At 40.5% G+C, this 22,814-nt stretch overlaps 2 protein-coding genes across 3 annotated transcripts in view; one reads left to right on the top strand and one right to left on the bottom strand.

Annotated features, from left to right (window-relative positions):
- The window catches only part of LOC134528282 (uncharacterized), a 47,770-nt gene extending 38,534 nt beyond the window's left edge, over positions 1-9,236 (bottom strand). The window contains exon 1 of one of the 2 annotated variants that reach the window (XM_063361773.1): positions 9,091-9,236. The gene's annotated coding sequence lies outside the window, so the exon portion shown is untranslated. The remainder of the gene's footprint in view (positions 1-9,090) is intronic. The other variant, XM_063361774.1, reaches the window with a different exon arrangement.
- Positions 195-22,303, top strand: LOC134528472 (uncharacterized). The gene is made up of 8 exons (XM_063362123.1): positions 195-202; positions 2,899-2,979; positions 9,380-9,479; positions 11,703-11,882; positions 12,242-12,361; positions 13,964-14,155; positions 15,811-15,935; positions 21,885-22,303. Exons 1-8 carry the CDS (start codon positions 195-197, stop codon positions 22,084-22,086), a joined length of 1,008 nt encoding a protein of 335 aa, XP_063218193.1. The 3' UTR covers positions 22,087-22,303.
- Positions 22,304-22,814: the final 511 nt, after the last annotated feature.

Below are 22,814 nucleotides of genomic sequence, written 5' to 3'. Positions count from 1 at the left end.
GTCCATTCATTTCTGGAAGCTGTGTTTCCAGGCCCGTAAGGCCTTCTCCGGAATGTCCTTTAGAGTCAACGTAACATGAGCCTGGATGTTTTCAATCGTGTTACAATGTTTACAGGGCTCTTTTTAAGCGAGGAACAAAATAAAGTCTGGGGAGACAAGTCAGGACTGTGGGGAGGCTGGGGCACTAACGAGGTATGGGTCCGTGAGTCCTGTCCAAGAAATCTTTGACAACGAAGGTGCTGTGGCTTGGCAAGTTGTCGTGATGAAGTTTCCACACGTTCTTGATGTAGCTTCGACAACATTTCGGTGGTGGACTTCCCAAGTTTAACACAAAATTTTATAGTGTAATGTCGCTACAAGAAAGATCTATCACGCTGTGTCACATTAACTCAAAACGGGGTTCACGGGAACGGACGTCCTGACACTCCTGCAGCTCGGAAGCGACCGAGACCGGGCGTGTTTTGAAAACCCCCCTCCACCTAGCTCAGCAGGTAAGAACATGCTGCTGTGTCTCGTCGTGTCAGGAAAAAATTGGTTTCATTTCTTACAGACGCATCTTGTAAGGTCGATGGTCTTAAAGGTCGATAGTCGACCTTGCCATTAACCATTCCCAGCTATGTCCGCTGGCCCCGGTTTACAAATGGGCCATCCAGGCATTTTTCCAGAGCGCCAGTTTTTGAGGGGCAGGGTAAATTTGGGGTGCAAAAAAAAAATAGAACAAAAAAATTTTATGCACTGGAAAAATAAGTTGTTTAATGAACAGCAAAGATTTTTTTTTTTTTAAATATGTATGAAATCCTACAATTTGAAGCATAACAGAAAGAAAGTAAAATAAAAAATTCAAAAGCCTATGATTTTAAAAACCTTAGTATTTATTTGCATAATGTGCTGTTTTAAAACTGACAATATATTAGCCTGAATTTGTTAAAAATTTTTGATGTTTGGGGGGGAACTGGAAAAGGAAGGGGGAGGCTAAAAATGATCTGCCCAGAGTGCTGGCTGGAATCGAAGCCTGTGTGTCCGCAGTGTTATGAGTAAATTATACACAGGGTGGCTGCACATGTGTGCTGTGTGAAGCCCAGCTATATACTCGTATGTTCGTGCCTTGTTGTGTAGTTAGTAGCAACTTGGGGGGGGGGGGGGGGGGGGGGGAAACCTACACCCTAGGTATCCTAACCAGAAATAAATTTTGCTGTCTACGAACTGCCACTGGTGAAATCACGATTCTGAGGATATTCCCCACGCTGCTTTTCACTTTTATAAATACAGATGGTGCCCTTTTCAAGTCAACCTAGCCACCTCAGCAATTTCAACTAATCACTAGAAAAAGATTTTAAAATTTTAATTTTAGGCCAATTTCTTTTTTATAACAGGAGATTTCGGTGTTATTGTTCATACTTTTATGTATTATTTATATTCATAAATACAGCATTATATTCAGCAAATATGATACTTAAATTTTTCAAGATAGGCTACTTGTTTTACCAAAACAGTGTAATTTTGACTGATAAATAAAAAATAATGCACTTTTACAATATTTGTAATAATCCCAACTACACAGAACAGTAAAAATAAAGTGTCAAATTTGTGTGTTTTAAAAATATGTACCCAAGTCTAATGTAAAAATAGGTTATTAATAGCATTTGCAAGATAAAAAAAGGTTTTTTTTTCCCAATCTATTCACAAGGTACATACATTTGGTTTAAACTTCATGCTAAATAAAGAACATTCATTGAATTTACAACAATATCAAAAGATTATTATACATTGAAGACATGATTGGATGTAGATTTTATGTAACATTTTAAAAAAATTTTAAATTTATTTACAATGAATGAAAGTGTTTCTCTTTTCTCCGCAATAGTATATATGTAAAATTACCATAATTTGATATAATTAGTTATTAAATAAACAATTAAAAAAGCATTATATATAAAAAATTATTAACTAAACTTTGTTAACCATTTTCTCATTGTTTACAAATTGTACCTTGTCCCCTTCATCCTCTCATGTTTTCAATTAAGACGTATGAGTAAACTGATACAAACAATTTATATTATTTGTATTTTAATATATAAAAAGTATTGACGTCGTACCGACCATGGCCGTTAAGCCCGTGCTCCGCACCGCCAGTACCGTATCCCGTTTTCGGAGCGCGCCCCTCGCCCAGCAGGATTGAGTCAAGCGAGCGCCCCGGGCGTGACCTCAATTAACTGAATCAAACAACAGGACACGAAACCCCAGGGGCTCGACTATGGAAAACAATGCCCAAACGAGGCATTAGGACGAACTTAAGTAATCACATGCAGTGAGCAAGTGCGTCGTAGACACTCCGTGCGTGCGCGGCTCGCACGGAACAGAAAACAACCCTCGTTACTAGCCACAGCGGCTACTGGCCTTGATTAATTGGCCTATGATAGTGGTCTAGCCCAACTAAGGCAATTCAAGCCCAAACAGAGCACATTGAGACAATTTGTAGTTAAATTTACAGTCGCCAACTTGGTGCCGCTTTTTAAATTAATTATTCAAGTAAAACAATTGTTAAGCCTTAGGCAAATATTTACCAGGTGCTGACGTCGTCCGACCGACGACCATCCCTAAGCCCGACCTGCAACCGCCAGTATACTCTCCCGCTAACGGAACGCACCCCTGGCCGTGGCCCACCCGAGTCGAGCGAGCCACCGAGCCGAACGGCCAAACCAGACATTATTATTATAAAGCACAATAAATCCGAGTGGACTAGAGACGAACCACACCCATTCCCCCTCAAACAATTAATTACGAATTTTGCGACCTTAAAGTCTCTTCCAGACGCAGTCATTTAGTTTTTAACGTAATGAGGTCAAGCTTGGCGCGGCAGGGGCCGACGCGCCACCGGACGCCATGCCAGTTCCGCAGTTCTACTCGACTCGCGGACCGGGACGGACCTACGTCCCACGGAGAGACGACAACCATTGTCTTCATCGCAAGTAACGTCCGGTAAATATAGTCATTTAGCATAAACCAAACCTTTTTCTATTCACCTCTCCGTGCGTGCCCGGTCCGTTTTTTACGGTTCAGGACCTAATCCGACCGCGTAAACGTAAAGACGCCCCGCACCACACCTGGTGCGCAGGGTCGTTCTTCAGCATACGGCACGGGCCGTCTCCCGCAAACCACAGAACTTTCTTAAGGCCACGCGCCTTCGCGCGGACCACAAACCCGCAAGGGAAACTTCGCCAAGTTTAGTGGCGGTGCGTGTACCACCCAGTGGGCACGGCACCCGCGTAGAAACAATCGCTTACGGGACTGGCCGACTCCAGTCACCCACAAACTCTGTGTGCCACGTCATTTGTGCGCGCCTAATTTTCATTAAGTGTACTTTGTCAACGTAACTTTGCGCCACGTCATCTGTGCGCGCCTAATTTTCATTAAGTGTACTTTGTTAACGTAACTTTGCGCCACGTCATTTGTGCGCGCCTAATTTTCATTAAGTGTACTTTGTCAACGTAACTTTGCGCCACGTCATCTGTGCGCGCCTAATTTTCATTAAGTGTACTTTGTTAATGTAACTTTGCGCCACGTCATCTGTGCGCGCCTCTCTTGCATCAAGTGTACTTGGCCTGCATACTGTTACCCGAGAAACCAGTGCCACGAAACATTGAACATGTACCGGCCTGCACCCCGCAACGGACAAGTAGCCCTCAGGGGCATGTCTGTACTCAGTAATTGTATGGTGTGACGTCAATCCCTTGAATAAAGGCACGTCGCTACTACAGCAATCCCACGCATTCTTCTTTAACGTAAATTCCCAGGCAAGACCGCCGACGGTTCTAGCGGACCACGCTGGGGCAACGAACCACGAACCCTCATTGGTTAGACACCGAGCTAGCCTGGCGCCCTCCCGGAACATAAAACGTTAGTCAGACCAGCCACCCCGCTAGAACTCGCGCCCGGACTCGAACACGAGACCGCGGACGACGGCAGTGCAAAGTTTTAATCAAGCACCTGGAGCATGTTTTTTACTCATCATATAACCAATTAAATTATTATAAGTTTTTGGTGCTGACTCACAAAGAAGAGAAAGTTTCTCTTCCTTGCGAGGCGGCCATGTTCGGCAGTCTCCAACCACTCTGCGCCGGGAACAGACGTGTGTCCGTGGGCAGCATTCAAGTTTGTTTCATTGATTATTTTTATTCTGCACTACATCTTCAAATTTAAATCCTTTTATTAATTCACCGCTGCCCACGTCGACTTGGCGCCTATTTTGCGGAACCGGGCCTATCCCAACCGTCTTCATTGTGATACCGCGCTAGGTATCGTATCACTCACGTAAATGTTTCTCCGAACTTAGCAGTCCGCTCATCGAGCCCCCCCCCCCCCCCATCCCCCCACCCGTTAACTTTCGGCGCTGGCCGTCTCCAGCGAGCATCGACCCACGTCCCGCGAGACTGCCGCGGTAACCATTTCAGTGTCACGTAGTGTTATGTTTTTTTCTTGTTAATTGTGTAACCGCTAGACGTCGCCAAGTGTTGGTGAGAATTTTTGTAGCGGGACTGAACCGCGCAGCGGACTTGTAGAGCGTACCGTGTACCCACGTGGACCCCCGGTGAAACTCCTAAATTAAATGTATTCTCACCAACTCGTATACAATCATTTTCCATAATCTCCCATCCTCCACACGGCCGAGCGGCCTTCACAACCAAGGGAGAACCATTCAGGTTAGATTCAAGCCGTGTACCTGGCGGGGCACGCGGGGGCAGAGTACCCACGACCCAACATCAACGGCCTAGCAGTCCGCTAGCCTGGCGCCCCTCCGGACAGCAAGATCATCGCGATGCCCGTAGCGCCCATCAGGTACCCCCCGGACCTTTCACAGAGGTCGGGTGACGGCAGTATGAGAATTAATTATCACTAGAGGAGCCTTCAGAATATCCAATACTGCCTGAATATAAATAAATAAATTATAATTATTTAATAGATACTTGTAGGTAATTGAAAATAAGCTCTCCAGACAAACACACTAGTTGGCACGTGCACGGATGGGATCATTAAGCCTGTACAGATGGCACAGCGAACGAGTCCCATGCTCAACCACCAGCGCACTGCTTCTATGTGAGCATTAAGGCAGTAGCGATCATTCGATCAGCGAGACATTGGTGTTTCAAGCGAACAGTGCAAGTCAACATGGGTGGATGTAAGGATGTGACGGAGTTATCTTTAAAAGATTTGTGCAATGGGAGTGCATGACTTGATGTAAGTTTTTGGACATACGCCATTGCTAAAACATCAGAATCACATCCCAGAAAAAACTAGATCAGAACTGACACCACACAGCAGTAAAGCACCCCACATTTACGGTCTTCCAAAGATTCATAAACCCGACATGCCTCTGCGCCCGATCATCAGTTGTTGTAATTCCCCATGCCAGAAACTATCAAAAATATCTCCTGAAAATTGTTGAGCCACTAGCAGGACAGACAGATACATTTGTCAAAGATTCTAATCATTTTATTTCTATAGTCAAAACACTGAAAATAGAAAACAATGATACCCTGGTGAGTTTTGATGTCCAAAGCCTCTTCACTAATGTGCCAGTAGCCGAAACACTCAGCATTGTCAAGGCGAAATTGGAAGCTGATCCAACCCTAAAGGACAGAACTATAATACCAATCCCATCCATCATGGAAATGATTACCCTCTGTGTCACCACAACATATTTCCAGTTCAAGGATATTTTCTACAAACAGACCGATGGCATGGCAATGGGCTCTTCTCTTTCACCATTTATGGCCAATATATTTATGGAAAACTTTGAGCAAGAAGCACTTAGCAAAAGTAATAGCCCTCCAAAAATCTGGCTCCGTTATGTGGATGATACCTTCACTGTCTGGCAACATGGACCTGAAACTTTGGAGGAATTTGTGAACCACCTCAACTCTCTGAGGCCATCAATAAAATTCACATATGTAAAAAAAAAAAAAATAAAAAAAATAAAAAAAAAATCTTAGCAATGGCGTATGTCCAAAAACTTACATCAAGTCATGTGACGGAGTGGCGAAAAGGGGCAATCGTGTTTGGCCGTGCCCGTGGCCATACAGTGCCTGAAGTTGGTGGATTTATTGGTGTTTCTCAGCGGACTGTTCAACCTGTCTACAAGCAGTTCTGTTAATACACGTGGCCACGAAACACGTCATTGAAAATCCGTGGGGCATGCTGGAACAGCGGGTGAAATGCAGACATCAGCAGAGCTGCCAACCTCAAATCACACCTATCAGTAATGGCAATTAGGTATATGAAAAAAGTACGCGTAAATCATGCACGATAAATTTTTCCTGGGGCATTATAACACACACTCAAGATAAAACAAGGACAATAATATGCAAAAGAAAAAGAAAAATATGAATACAATGCAAATTAATGAATAAAAAAAATATATTTGAACAATACAATCATCTGAATATGTAAGAAATATTAATAATTTTACTGGATATTTTGAATCTTCAATTCAAAGTTAAACTTTAAAGCAACTGTCTTTTTATTTGCTTTTTTTTATCCTGGTTGGATAAGAAATGTCATGTAAACAAACAAGACAAACACAAGGACTTGTAAACAATAACTGCGTTCGTTACTTTCGTTTCTTCAGATGTAGCGAAAAAACGAAGATATAGTAGATTTATTGCTCGTCACGGCTTTAAAATGTTCTGCATGTTTCTATGATTCAATATGCCGTCTACAGTCATCCCTTCCACCATGTGCAATCGAAAAGTCACACGTGCATACATTACAAAACCGTGGCGTTCCAAACATTTGAAAACGACAAGCATGGCCATTCTTTTGAATATTTAAGTCGAAAGCTCTGAAGACTTGCGTGTTTTTTTTTTTCCAGATACACATTATTCTGTCACACGCTTCATTTCTAAAACCGGCACTGAAGAACACAACACTATCGAAAAACATAAAAAAATTTCACGTCTGTAGACACGACAAAAACACTATGATGAAAAAAAAAATGGCTTTCAAGAAATAAATTAACAACACAGGTTAGCCAAAGTACCGTACAAAAATTATCGTGATTTAAGTAGCCTTCAAACGATAAGTCTGAGAATATGTACTAGTTGTATCGTACAACGGACGTAATACCATCCCATTATTATTTGTAAACACGAGAATTAATTTACTTATTTCGACAGTACATCGTACATGCGCACACTTACTAGTTCCGTTATTTGTGCAACCAAGCGATGTATTCAAACTGCGTTCACGAAACAAGCACAGCAGAAACGGAATTTTCTCCGTTACCTCGCAGCACAAAGCCTCGTTTCCGTAATAAACCAGCGATGTTCCGTAATTCCGTAATTCGGGGTTAAAATCCGTAATAATTACGGAAAATCCGTAATGGTTGGCAGCTCTGCATCAGCATCCCGCATCCCCACAATTTGGTGGAATCACACATCATATCCTCAGCAAGTGGCTTAACCTGGATGCAACGTATCTGCAGAACCTTGTCTGGTGACTAACACAGCCCTTGGCAGTGGTGGATCCAAGGGGGGTCACCAGGGGCAAGTTGCCCCCCCCCCCCCCCCCCCTCAAAACCAGTTGTCTGCTACATTAATATTGCTGACAAAAATGATTGTTTCTGAAACCAATAAAATATTTTAATATAATTAATGAATTTCTTATAGAATCATAAAATCTGGTGGTTGGATGTTATGTGTAGTGTGAGTAGATTGAGTAGATTAAATACAAATTTAGTAATTATAAGACATTTTTTCTCTGGCTTCTCTGAAATCGTAGAGTGCCCCCTCCGAGGTGAACGTTTGGATCCGCCACTGGCCCTTGGGGGATAAAAAAAATATAAACACTTTTTAATTTACATGATATTTAATGTGGGATCCACTGACTCTAATACAATTCCAACCCTCCTTCCTTTCAGGTGAAAGCACGCTGTTCAAAACACACGTCAAATGCTGACGTAGAATGCCGGTACACATGCTAGGGCAGTGAGAAGGGGTGGAGGGATATGGCATAGCCCCTGGATTATGTCAATTGCATTGTATCTTCGTTGCCTACAATCACCGAAGTACTTGTTCATGTGTGGCGATGTTCATGAGCTTGAAATACAATTTTTTTATTAATGAATGGACTTCTCACATATGACACAGTGTCTCTATTTCATAGTTATTTTCTTACATAGTGTTTGAATACCAGCAATGAATTGGTTAATAAAATTTTAAGAAATTGTTACTTATTTATGTTTTTTTTGTTTAATTTTTTTTACTTCTTTTAAAAATGGCGGGGGGGGGGGGGGGGGGGCCCGTCAGCCCCTTGCTTTCCTTCCTCCTCTCTTCTGGATTCATCATTGATACGTCACATCCCAAACTCAAACAGGATCCGAATTCATTTATTTGTGGGTATTGGCACCCATTAAGACCAAGTGTAATACTGTTCCATATGATGTAAACCCCCACTTTCACCTAACCTTTTTCACATCACTGAAGGAAGGAATTCAGACCATTGTAGTTACTTCTTAGTATAGTAACTACCGTCAGTTGGGGTAACATTGGCCCTTTGAGGGTAACTTTGGCCCAAGACAAAAAAAAAATGTTAAACCATGTTACAACTCTTCCAAATATTTATTAGATGTGATGATACATATGTTAACTGACGGTACCTCTCGTGATTGAGCTAAGTCTCATTTGAAATCTCTGGAATCGTGTCAATAAGAAACATATATCTATTGATCAAACAAATGTAAACTTACTAAAAAAAATTATTTTGTACAAATACATTAACCAGTGAAAAAATTACAGCGCTATAGTGCATGAAGATCTGAAAAAGTTTCAGTTACTTAACCAGTATGCCTTTGGCATGAAATGAGGCTGATTTCTCCAAGATAACTTCCATTACATACATTAGTACTGTTTCTTAGAATGGTTAATTTATTTTGGGTAAAATGTTAATACAATTGTTAGTAATGAAAGTTTAATTTATAGGTTAGGTAATATGTGCAAGTCGGAAATTGTCAAGGTTATTTATGAAAGAAAATTTCAGTGGCCCCTAAATAATTACTGTATTACATAAAAAAAATATTATTAGTGCAATACTTACATTAATAATGTTACAATTACCTAATAATTGTTATACCTTTAAGAATTAATCTGATATTCTTGAAAATATCAAGAAGTATCAACAAAACAATGTACATAAAAAGTATACACATTCATTCTGAATATGGTGTTACCATGGAAACTTTTGTTATTGATGACAAACTTTTGGTAAACAAAAACACATGTAGGCCTGCATCTGTTTTTTTTTTTCCTATGTGTTTCTTCAAGTGGTAGTTAGTTATAAATAAATCATAACTAGTCATGGTTTCTGAAAGCAATGAATGTTGCAGGCTGCCAATAAACACCAAGGTGAAACTGCAAAAGATAGACTACAGCACTTCCACAGGCGTTGGGCACAAATACATCTGTCCTGTCTTTCCAACTCAGCAGGTGAGGTTAGATAAGGAACTATTTGGGAAGCGGTAAGTTACTCCAATCCTAAAATACCAGTTTTGGGAGGATTTAATATTCGAGGAAGGCAAATTCAGAAAAGTTAAACCCTACCCACCTAGCACTTGTGCAATTTACTAGGACAGCATTAATTCACTCTGCAGAAGCTATCAAAGAAATGTTTATATCTATCACCAGCTACAATGCTCTGGGAATGTTGATTTTTTATAACTTCAGAAAGCATCTTTGTCACAAATATGCTTTTATTAGTTAAAAAATGTTTCTTCAAAACTTAAATTTCTCTGTTTTTGCGCATTCATTATTTTATTCCTGAATCTAATTTGAGATTTGGATCTGGGAAAAATTGGATTCGACCCATCTCTGGATATTATGTACCTACATACCTACTTACCTGGCGGAAACCAGATATATATTTTTTTTAAATTTGGAAAAACAAGGGTTTTGGTATCTAGTAGGCCTGTGCGAAGCTTTTACGAAGCAAATCTTTTTAATATTTTATTTGATTTGGCCACAAAATTGTCTATTCATTTTATTTGAAGATCCAGTTGTGACGCAAAGCTTCACATCTGATGTGAAGCTTCGTGTTTGTTTCAACGTAAGAACATTGAAAGCCTAAGTTTAGCTCATGAAAATATTTAGTTTATTTGTGCTGTACATGTTTTGCTTGAATTAAAGTTGGTTAATAAAGTTCGCAGGCTTTCACGGCCATTGTCTGCATTTAAGTCTGACTTAGTCTACCTGATTATGGCAGCTGCAATGACTGCCAAAACATCGCATGACAATTACCTGACACGGCCTACACCCAGAAACCAAGAAAATAAAGTTGGTTACTTAAAAAATCAAACGAAGGCACTCTGCTTGCATTTATGAATGCATGGTCATTTTATATAATTTTATTGATATAATTTTATGGGCCCAATTTGGTTAGTTACTTAATGAGTTCAAATATTACAAATGTTTAAGCATTATTTATTTTACTTCAATCGTGTTGTTTATAAATTAAGTGTATTACATAGAGACAAGATTGTATGGTGAATTGCATTATAACTGAATTAACACAGAAAAGCATGTCAAATTACACACCATAACAACAATATGCAAGTTAATACACAATATAGTACCAAAATTCACGTTATATGATGGAATTAAGTAGCATTTAAACAAAACTTATTTAAAATCATAAAAAATTAATATCTTAATGTTTGAAACTAAATGAATAATGTTAATTTTGGACAAAAAATACTACCTAAGTACAAGTATAATAAAAATTAACTTAATTTGTTTTATTATGCATCTCTTATTGAATCACTTTTAAACTACAAATGCTTGCTAATCTATTTTTATTGTTCTGGACATATCAGTTTTAGGCCTACTTATTTCAAATTATTTTATCGTAAAAATGCAGCATATTAATTTTAAAATTACATATTTTGGTGGAGTATTACCAAACAGCTTTGAAAATAATATAAACTATGACACCAAAATCCTCTGTTTTAAAAACGAAATTGGACTTTAAACTAAAACCATAAAATCTTGTATAATAATATAGCTTCACGGAGAACTATATTCGCAATTCGATTTGACTTGGTCCCGGATTGTTAGGTCAGGTCAGCTACATTATAAATTCTTTATAACTAAACAACCATTAAAATTAATTTTATTATTTTTAATGTCCGTTCAGTTTCAAAGTATTTATAATGTAGCTGACCTGACCTAATCTACCTTTGTCCCGTTTTGTTAGGTCAGGTCAGTTACATTATAAATACTTAAAACTATACAACAAGTAAAATTAATTGATATTATTTTTAATTTCCGTTTATTTTGAAGTATTTATAATGTAACTAACCTTACCTAATGGAAAATTTCTGTTATTTAGGCATTCACGCACACACGGCAAAATATAAAATGGCTACTATAGATCTTGTATTGCAAAATAAGAACGGCTATATCTCCAAAAGTAATTGGAATTTCTTATCTCCGCAGGCTGTTTTGAAAAGAGGACGTAAAAAAGCATATAATGAAAGTTATTTCAGATTTTTAAAAAAAAATTTGACGATAATCTGTACACTACATATTTACCGAATATTTTAAACATTCAATTTAGTTCCCATCAAAAACACTAGTATTCTCTACTATCTGGGTAAAGTGACTAGAGTAGAATGGCCCATCACCGGAACTCTGGCCGCACGTTGCGTCATCCAGAAGCTGGAACGCCGGCTGCCTGTGGACCTGGTGACGCGGGACCGCGAGGTGCTCGCGGACACCTACAAGACCACCTCGGGCCTGGCCCACGACGAGAAGGAGCGCACGCTCGAGCCGGGGTACGCCGCCTTGACCCCCAACAACCAGCGCGTGGAGTACCAGAGGAATCTCTGCGAGAAGGTACCCGCGCTGCCTTACGCTCGGCATTTAAGTTTTAAAAGAAAATTAAAATCACTCGATGACCAAGCTGCAAAAATCAGCAGGTCAAGGGAAGGGTCATGTGACCCTCTTTTATCATCTGCTGCAAGAAGCTGTATTTTGTGTACAAATGTGCAATAGAATTGGTCAATTTCTTATGTTACTATAAGTACTCACTGTTTTCAAAAAGTTGTGATTTCAATTTGATGGTTTAATTTCATTTATTTGGCTTTTTAATGGACTGTTCTTTTATAAATAGGTAATGATTGATGTAGGTATGTACTGTTTAGAAAAAAATAATTTTTTTTTTTCGGGGAATAATAATAACCAATTTGTTGCAGTTGCGGATCTCTTCAGCCAAACCTCTCAGGGCCATTTACACGGAGTACATTGATTCGTATAAGCCCATCAGGCCAATAACATCTGTGGACACGACACCACCAAGCTTCTACGGCTACAAGGTAAGAGCGACATGACACTTCTCTGTTGTCTCAACGCAGAGAATGGTGTTGTGTAACACAAACACTCTGAAACCTTGTTACATTCTAGGTTGGCCCGGCTAAGCAACCCAGTCGTGTTTGCTTGAGCCCCTGAGAATGCACTCTATTGAGTGCCGTCTCAGTGACCCTTTGAATTTTTGTTATGTTGTACGAGTACCAAGTCCACTGTACTTTTACCTCCTGCCTAGGGGATGTACACTACCTACAATTTGTTGCATGACTTATCTGGGGCTGAAAAGCCTTCTTATATGTGTTAAGCCTATTTGGGTTGTTCCTCTGATCCTCCAACAGGTGCATGCCACATGCTGTTGTGTTTTACTTGATCATAGATGGGCACAATTTTTTTTTTTACTACTACTGCATACCTCGGTGGAGTATGAGATGTTCATCTACGAACTGATAGGAGTACCTATTTGGGTTTGCTTGAATTGTTTGTAAAAAAGAATATGTGGTAAGTGCAGGAATAAAAGTTATTAAGCATTTCATCAATTCATGTAGCAGTACTCAGAAATGTGAGGATACAAACAGGTACGTACCTATTTGTGTGGGACTATTTAAAACATATTTGGACTTCAAATAATGAGCCAGTTGGGTTAATAATATCACTAATTCAATTCAGGAACATAAGTCCATTTTCTTATTTTCTGTTTGTGTGATTTGGAATTGAACTATAAAATTTGTATTTTCTATTTTCCGTTCAATTATTCTCTGAGCTTTTGTCATAATGCTAGTACTTGGTGTCTTGTGTCTTACTTCACAGAAGTTTTACCAAAGTAGGAGCAAAAGTAATACTACCTAATTGTCTTCATCATGACAGTATTATTTTAAAATATATCACACATTTGTTGTTATGTTGTTGTGATGAGTTGGCATAAATGGCCGGAATGCATGCAACATGTAATCGCAGAGTATGTAAATAAAGTGCTCTTGAGGCATACAAAGTCATAGGTGATGTTATTACTGCATTATCTAACAGCTGCTTTTGGCACTCCTGCTCTAATTAGTACCTAAAGACATGATTATTTTGCAGATTCATTTCACTCCCAAGATAGACTCTGACTTGTCCCATGCCTTTGTCAGGAACAATGAACTAGTCACCCTGGGTTGTTAAGAGAGTGTTGGTGAGGGCAAAGGAGGGGATTGCCTGCTGTCTCTGAAGAGTCGCTAGCAGGAAGGGAGAAAATGAGAGGAAAGGTTCAGTCGAAGTAACTAATCCCAATAGTTTACTTCTCTGGTTTTACATAGATGATGTAGGGCTGCAAGGCACACTCGGACAAGAAGTTTGTTCGCAAAGTGTTGTAGTGCAGGCTGAGGTCTAAATGGTGGATATGACTACTCCTCTTGCGTGCTTATAGCCAAGCCTTTTAAGAGTGCTCATTGGTCGGTAACAAGGCCACATACTTTGGCAGGGTTGCCAAGAGCATGTCAGGAGGTCTGTAGTCAAAACATCAACAAGAAGCAAATGTGTACGTGCTCCATATTGTGGTCTACCTTGCTACCCAGTGACTCCGCAAAATACCTGTCTCGTGGCCCTACTAATTAGTTTGAAGCGTGGTTCGGCAGGTCGGCTACAGCATCCCCGTGCCGGACGGCCAGCCGGCGCCGGCCCTGGACCGGCGCAGTGTCGCCAGCCTGCTGGACCCGTACGTCAGCACGACCCACCTGGTCCACGGGCCGTTCAGCCCCGAGGACCTGGCGGGCATCGCCCAGAAGGACGGCATCACCCTCTGGAACCACGGGGACGACCCCCAAACGGTAACGGTGCTCCGCTTGACCTTGGTCGGCAGCTGCGTGTGAGAAGCGTGACCTTGGCTGCCCGGTAGTGTTGGACCCTAGGAGAGCCTGCCCTCGATTCTCTGGCAAAAGGGGCTTGTGTAGTGGTTCCTTCATAGAGTAGGTCATTTGCTATCACGTATCAGGGACATAACTAGACTAGTTCACACGCGGGGCAAGAATTCATCCTGGCACCCCTTTTTATTTTTTTAGAAACCAACTAAACCAAAACTTTTTCCTGACAACACCTCATATGGCCACCACACATTAATACCACTATTCCAAATATTTTTGATGCAACTTAAATAGAAGATAAAAAGATTTATTTTTAGTACTGTAATTTAATTTTCAATGTATCGCAAGTTGGATAGTACGCGAAAAATACCAGGTTTTTAAATATAAGTATGTGTATGTGTAAATACATATATATGTATGTATCTTTCAATAAAAATAATTTAATTCATCTGCCCTCCAAAATTTTTTTGTGTTCTAATACGGTGATATTCAAGTAAATATTTATTGTAAAAATTACTCTGCCAGGTTACCACCTCCAAATGCAACACAATTCCTGTCTGCCGCTCCTCTAGTTACATCTCTGTTACGTCTTACATATATTACACAATTTACATTTACTATTTCATTTTTTTAATATTTTTAAAATTATTTTTAATATTATTTTTATCATTGCATTTATTACATATATTATTATTTAATTTTAATATGACTTTTCGGTTCTGTGGCCCGGGCCTTGGGCTCGTGAGCATAAGGTCCAAGGGTTAATTTCCCAGACAAGTAGGGAATTTTATTTCCACTGGGAAAATACCTTTTAGGGTCCATGTCTGGGTGCTTCCATACTGTGTAAGTGAACGGGGAAACTCTACAGTTACCGCCTGCCTAGAGCACGCCCCAGTCTAGCCATGGCCAATCACCCCGTGCCGACGGCTGGGGTACAATCCAGCCTCCGATATTGATCTGACAGGAGTAGCTCCAGGGCTGAGCAAGCCGGGCAACCATCCCGGGCACGGTGACAGCCCTTTGTTACCACAGCACCTGTGCATATTGAAATGCTTGTTATCAAATTGTTCACCCCTATTCATTATACGATGTGAACTTAATTCGTTCGAATTTTAATAATGCTACAATCATCTTTATTGTTACTTTTCGTGTATATAAATTACCAAACCATCATGAAAACTTGTTCCAGGTTTTTTGAAAACTTAGTTTTATAGGACATCTCTGGGGGCTATTTGATAACCCACCCCCCAACCTTCTCGATAACGTACCCATCATCACACTTTTAGGGCTATGCGAAAGTGATTGGTCCTTGGTTACCGTGGTTACTGAAGTATCACAATCCGCTAGCGATAACAGACCAAATTTTTCTGTATGGCCCAACTCTAGTATGTAATCCACTTTAGTTACATTCACAAAGTATTTACCCAGGTGGTTTGGATTCCATTACAGTCTTGGAGTTCTCAAAATGTATACTATGATAAACATGTTTATAATATCCAACATCTGCCTCTGGCTTTCAGTTTATATTACTGTGGGTTCACACAAATAGTCATAAAATGTATTTGAAAATAGTTCCCATCCTTAATGAACGCGCCCAGTCTTGATTGTCTGTTCAAACGAAGACTCGGACCAGCATCGCAGAGCCGCTCATGCTGCTGAAGAAGGAACCTGTGTACGATCGCACCAAGTTCAAGGCAGTCGCGACCAACAGGACGGTGCCCCCTCTAGTCCGCCACGTGCCTAACAAGTAAGGAATCAGCTCTCCAAATTCCAACATTCACAAAAAAAATTATTCATTAATACAAATGGTTACTTTAGTGTAGTTTTTTTAATCCAAGTTTCATTGAATATATGATAAGCAGTTAACATTTTGCTAAACATATTTTTAAAAAAATATGTCTTCAATAATTATTATAAAAAATATATCTACTACTCTTTATTTTTAGTTTTACATAATTAGTTGGCACATAATAAAGGATTTATTTAAATGAATTTATTTTAGGTGAAAGTACCGTATCACATATCCAAGTATATATCCCTTTATCCTGATGGCATGATCCTGTATACATTGATCATGTGGTACATGATACTTACTAATTTAACTGAGCATGCCGAAAGATCCCGGACATGAAAATTTGTGTTATAAAAATGAATTATGATGCCAAAATGTATATGAAAGAATAGAAAAAATTTCCACAAGACCTGTGACATAATTTGTTTGTATTGTGATATTTAAGTTTTTGTTATTTCCAGGATCATTCGACGTGCTACATAAAATCATCAAGAATACTGTACCACTGGATTAATGTATACAGGATCAAGGGATATACGGTACTTGGATATGTGATACAGAATAATTACCTTTCATTCTAGTAATTTCATTGTTTAGGCCAAGAAATAATATATCATTGTACGAAAAGTCATCTTACATTTGTGTTTAATGAAGGTCTTTGTCTGTCCCTTTGATTACACTTGATTTAGTTGATTTTCTAACATTTAGAATCATACACATTTTATGCCAGAAAATCGGAGTTTGTGTGTTACTTCAGTTTCAATTGACCACTTCATTTAGGAACCACAATATTAATATAAAATAAATTGCTAATGATCTACAGGTGACCTGCAGTGCAGTGCGTATCTTAACATGATTAATTCTAAATGTTTTTTTTTGCTTAGTTCTTACCATTTGTATGCATGATTCAGCAGCAGCAGTTATATTATTTTGAATGCTATAAATAAAGATTAGGTGTATATTGAGGAAATAATTTTTCAAGAGGTTTTTGTCTTGAAAATGTAATTCATAGAATGTGGTTCTTGATTTATTAGTTTATGTTTTAACAGTGTGTTTATTTAGATATTTTTTCAAACATCTCATGGAAAAATAATAGACTTTCATAGCATTTTGGGATTAAGGTCCTGGTATAGATTCAAATTCAGGAAAAAAATTATATTAGCCCTATCCCAACTTAAATAACATAATCAGTGCAGTTTTAAGGAAATGGTTATAATTTTATCACAATGAATGACATTAAGTCATTAAATGACACATTCCTTTTACAGTTAATCATAAACAATCTACGTGCATTAGCTTCTGCGAGATTTTTCAACAAGCGGTTGTCTGGCATGTGAAATTGCCTCTTAGGTGTGCGTAACTGGATTTAAAAAAAAAAAAATCTTTAAAGTCCATGGTTTTGTATTGCACAATTTTTTTTTTTATTTGTGGAGAAGGTGCCCGGTACTCCGCAATGCCTTGATTTCGGGTTTTCTACGGTACAGGTAGAACCACTGCAAGGGAGAGAATAGTAACAAAACAAAAGTGATAGTTTTTGATAAAAGTTGAGGATGGAACAACACCCACAGAGTGGCTACAAGCTACTTTTGAACTTAACTGGTGACCTCTAGCTGTCCACCTCCGCTCGGAGGATGTTCCTCGATGGATCGGTGACGGAAGGATGGGAGGAACGGGATGAAACTCATTGGCCATCTCCACCATGTTGTAACACAGCTGAAGATTCTGATGGTACCCCTTTGATGTGTAAACATATTAACTCTCGGTACATGGTATTTGGTATGAGTAATTTTGTGACTGGAACGGAAGTTGATTGGAATGGAAATTTGTAAACACATTGCTGACATCTGTGGAAGTCTCCGAAATCTCGAAAAGATGGAGGACCCGCATGATACATTCATATATATTAACTTTCACAAGCATCGGGGGAAGTACTAAACATAATGGTGGGCCAAATAAACTTTATAATAATTCAACTGTCCTCTAATACTTTATGATTTATAGTCATAAAAAGAAATGACAACTTAAAAAAATGCATTTAAAATTTTACAATCTTTAGTGAACATTGAAATGTTGAGATATGCAGCATTCGTCCTATTGTAGACACATAAGAAAATATTAGCCTACATATTTATATTCGATGCAATGTTGAATAAAAGAATTTCATGATTAAATTTTTTCTGTTAAATCTCAAAAGTTGAATCAGCTCAATAACGTTAAGGTTTGTTTGTATAAAGAATATACAGACTGATTTATGTTTTTTTTAGGTCAATTATATCTTGTTATGACTATTCAAGTTTACATAATGTTGTCCAGGATAGTTTTACTACCATTAAGTTTACTTTGACACACCAATATGTTTAGTACATCCCCCGATGTTTGTAAAAGTTATAAATATACGGGTGATGTTGCCACAAGTGGGTTCGCCATCTTGATGGCTTTGGCTCATGACTGTAGCAGTTTCTGCATGCGCATTGGACTTTCAACTTGTTACATTTCCGTTGAATAATGTGTGCTTATTTTATTTCATTTCTGGTGCATACATAAATTTCACCTTCAAAGTGCCTAAAAGAGTATGACCTTAGAAATGCAAGCAATGATAATTCTGGTCTAGAGAGATGTGCTACAAGTTCTGCATTGAGGCATTTATATGCAACGCATTCGGTACTCCTGTTGTTCTGCTAGCCCTGAGAAACCAATAGTACCATTTTCTTAAACATACATAATTACTGTTAGGTTTCACTAAAATGAATACTTTTTGTATGTTTATCACTCTTCGCATTATTTTAAAGAATTCTACATTAAATTTTTTGTCTGAGATTTGTTTTAGAAGTTTATTTGCAACATAAGAGCAAATGAATTAGCTTGTTACTGATATTAGATGTTTACACATCACTAGAGAGTACTTAAAGCATCGCTTACATTTTTTTTTTGTTTTCTTCCTTAGTCTCACCATATATATACTTAAAAACATGTCGATAGGTGTTTTCACACACTTTTTTTGTTTAACACAGCACTCTGTCCACGAAGCCTTACCGCCCTGTAGTGCCCATGTGCGTGGGGAAAAAATATGCAGTTTCATTGCAGTTAAGATGTTTCGTTGACAGATCAGTTTTCTTGAGCTCATGCCTGAAATCTGAGCACTGGCTGGTGCTCCCTACCTAACCCTTCTCATCTCTTCGGGCTAATACCGGAGATGTGTCTCCTCTCAGCATCCGCCCGACATTGGGATGGAGATCCCTGTTGAGCGTACTTCAAGCACAGGAGCCAAGCTCAGCCATCGTATATTTCACACCAACCCCCTAACATTGTACATCGGACATCGTCTTCAGGGATTACCTCCCCTTTCATTTGTTTGTTAACGCGGAACTCTTAGCGGAAACCTTGCTTTCCTGTGGCCCCCACGGGCGAGGGAAATGGATATTCCATTTAATCGCAGTCAGGAAGTTGGTTGGAGATATCAGGATATCACCAATTCACGAACTATGTCAGTTGAATCATGGGCTAGGTCCCTCTACTGAGTGCTAGCTGTCACTCAACCCGACCCACCACATTGCTCTGGGACTCATCGTTCACCTGGAGAACCTGTGGTCGGGGACTATCCGACCCCTACTAGCTCAGCAAGTTGGTGCCCGAGAAGAGTTGCTGCTTAACACGTCGATCCATCAGGAGGAAGGGTTATCCTTTTTGAGCTTGCTTCAAGCAAGGAGTCCAACCAGTACCACCACGAGGCTGACACCAATCCGGTCCTTAGCGGGAAACTGTATCCTTCATGAGGCCAACCGATGGCACTCCCAACATGAAATTTAATGTTTGACATTTTTGTGTTTTTCTCCATCGACTCAATCAAGTGCAATCAGCGTACGAGCTGCACATGTTTAACGTGCCTGATTTGATGGCATATGACTCCCTCGTTATTGCTGATTTCACACAGATGATAATAGAGCCATTGGGAAATATATACGCCATTACATCACGACTCGGAGGTGATTGAGTAAGAGCTACAATGAGAGGCTGAGGCTACCCGTCCCTGAATCATTGTCATGTGCTCTCACTTAACCAGCATCATCTTATCAAAGCTTTCGCTCTGCACGATTTATAATGTGCAAGTTTCCAAACCCTTGCGGTCCGACATAGACTCCCTAGTGGGGCAGGACTGACGGAACAAAACAAGACAAGGGAAATGGATACGCCATTTCATCACGGCCCAGGGGCATCGAGAGACCAGGGCTACCCATCTCAGCATCGGCACCACCTGGCACATTGAAGGGCTATGTCAAGAATCTGAGGAACACATTTCAGCATCGGCACCACCCAGCAAAAATACCAGCAAACCAGCAGCATCCTCACTGGCAAGCACCTCCAACATGTTACAATCTAGCGCCTATCTGAACCTCTCACATTCTGCAGGTCACCACTGGTACACCAATCTGTGTCTGTAGATAGCCCTGATCCGGCCGAGTCACCTATTCAAGCCTCTACTAACTATCCAGACTGGTACCAGAGCATATCAAAACGCTGCTTACACGTCCACCTGTTTCAGATAGGGGATTTCTGGGGGTGTGCTTCTAAAGCTCCGAGTGACCACTTAAACTTCACCAGACTGCCGGCCGAAGCCGCCCAACCTGGGTCCGAATGCCAGTGCGAATCCAACATCACATGGCCTATAACACCCAGAACACCTGGGTGGGGGCTATTGATTGGCTGACCCGCACTACTGCCTAGATTTTTCATGGCACTTGGAGCTTCTTTGGTATGTTGACCCATAAGTCAGAGGGGCAAATGTCCCAGGTCCGCTCACACAGGGAGTTATTTTAGGAACTGGAGACCCATGGTACCTGCCCCCCGGTAGTCCCACTGACACCGGCTCCCCAGAGTTTACAACTTTTATAACCCAGTCGTGGAACTCGCCAGGGCAGAAGCCACCTCCCAGTCTAGCCTCTACCATTACGCCTTGCTAATCTCACGTTGATAAGCAAGCCTTTGGGACCCACGGCTTGAGGGCCCAGAAGTGCTGACCCCCCTGACCCCCCCGATGAAGTTTCCATCTCTTCTGTTACCGCAGTTAGAGGTTTCCACCTCATGAGATACCTCTTTGAGTGTTGGGACGAGGACTCCCGGGGAGAACTCTCTTTTGTCGAAACCACTGGTACCAAGTGAAGGTAGTGAGTTTGCATAGGTGTGGAAAGGCTATATTATGTTCGCATCCTTGCACCCATTTTCCTATTGCATCATGTCTTTGATACTAGAGCTGGCAATGGTTCTGACATCTCAAGCGACAATCACCATCAACTCAACTCAAAGGTCTACAACCTTGCCTGCACATATGCTCCCTGGGCAACTGATCCTGTGAGGGCATAGTCCGTAAAGGAGAATAAGTGGATCTTTTACACGTCCAAATTTGGAAAACCAAAATTGGGCATGGGTTATGAGAACTGGAAAATAGATACGCCATTTCCAATTGCGACATGGATTCTAACAGCTGAAAAGCTACGTCGAGATGTTGAGGAGACCCATCCGATCTTCGGCGCCACCGAACAGCCGCTAACCCGCCGTATACCGCAGGTTACCACAACAGTGCATGTCCTCACTGTGGTTCCAGGAAGTACAGACACGGGCCCCTCAGTCACCCAGTTGCTCGTGATCCAGCTGAGGACATCCACCTCTACTAGGTCTGCAGGCTAGTATCTGGGCATTGAGTAGCTCACCACTTCCACTCGTCAACGGAGTGGAGACTCCTCAGAGTGTGCTCCAAGCTTAGGAGCTACCACTGCCACCACGAGTCCATCTCCAATTCTAATCCAGGGCCATCAGAAGAAACCTCAGCAGAGAACTTTCACAGTAAGGAGGAAGGAGCAGCAGTGGGAAGAAACACGAAAGCAAACCGGTGTCCTCTGTCTGCGCCAGGGGTCTGCAGAGCGAGGCCTCGGCTCGGTTCCGTCAGCCAGCCAGCTGTGCGCCACTCCGCGGCCCGGTGGGCTGCTTCCGTGCGGTGCCGCCCGCCTCGTCCGGGGAGATCCTGGCAACCCCGGCGATGTACCGCACCGAGTACGGCCACCTGGGCACCGGCTGGCCTGTGGCCGCAGTGGTGGAACCCCGCCCCCCCTGAGCCCAGCAGCCTTCCCCTCGACACATCCACGTGGACATTCACGACAAACCACTGGTGTACAAAAATTGGGCTGGATGAAAGAGGATAACTCGGGAAACTGTTTTTACCTAATGGTAGTTGACTCTACAAACATGTATGTTAATTTTGGCCTGTCTTCAATCAAATGATTAACTATGAAAATATTTTGTGGCATAATAAATGTTAAAATCACCAACTATCTATTTACGTATGTATGGAATCTAACGGAGGTGTTATTGTATGGAGTGGGCATCTTTTCAAAAAGTTGAATTCGCTCTGGTTGCAAATGGTTAGTAAAACAAACCGTAGCTTTATGAAGGCTAATTCTTGAAGTAGGTATTTTTAATTGTTGGGAAATAAGGATTGTAATAATTTCATCATGAAGTGAGCATTGTTAATCAACAAGGTTGATAGGAAACCAGCAAGGAATTAGCATTAAAATTCATTATTAACCAAAAATATTTTGCTATCCAGATAGGAAATGGGTGGGGGGATTGTTCCCATTTGACTTCAATTATTCACATGGTAAAGCGTGCACACATACTCTTCCTAACTTCTTACCTTCATAGTGCTTGTTTTCCTCCCTGTGTTACACACAAAGATGTACACCAATAGTGTGACTTGTCTTGTGACTTGTCTGATCGATTGTAGGCTGAACTATTGTTTGATGAAACAAAGAATTTAAAATTAAGTTTGGTGTCAAGTTAATA

The sequence above is a fragment of the Bacillus rossius genome, chromosome 1, assembly GCF_032445375.1.
Source record: "Bacillus rossius redtenbacheri isolate Brsri chromosome 1, Brsri_v3, whole genome shotgun sequence".
NCBI classification, from domain to species: domain Eukaryota; kingdom Metazoa; phylum Arthropoda; class Insecta; order Phasmatodea; family Bacillidae; genus Bacillus; species Bacillus rossius.
Note: the sequence above shows the minus strand (reverse complement) of the source record. Positions and strands in the feature narration are given on the sequence as shown.

Coding starts and splice junctions, on each gene's coding strand:
- LOC134528472 (XM_063362123.1), top strand. Junction 12,362..13,963: donor CAAGCTTCTACGGCTACAAG/GTAAGAGCGACA, acceptor GTGGTTCGGCAG/GTCGGCTACAGCATCCCCGT. Junction 15,936..21,884: donor GTCCGCCACGTGCCTAACAA/GTAAGGAATCAG, acceptor TGTCTGCGCCAG/GGGTCTGCAGAGCGAGGCCT.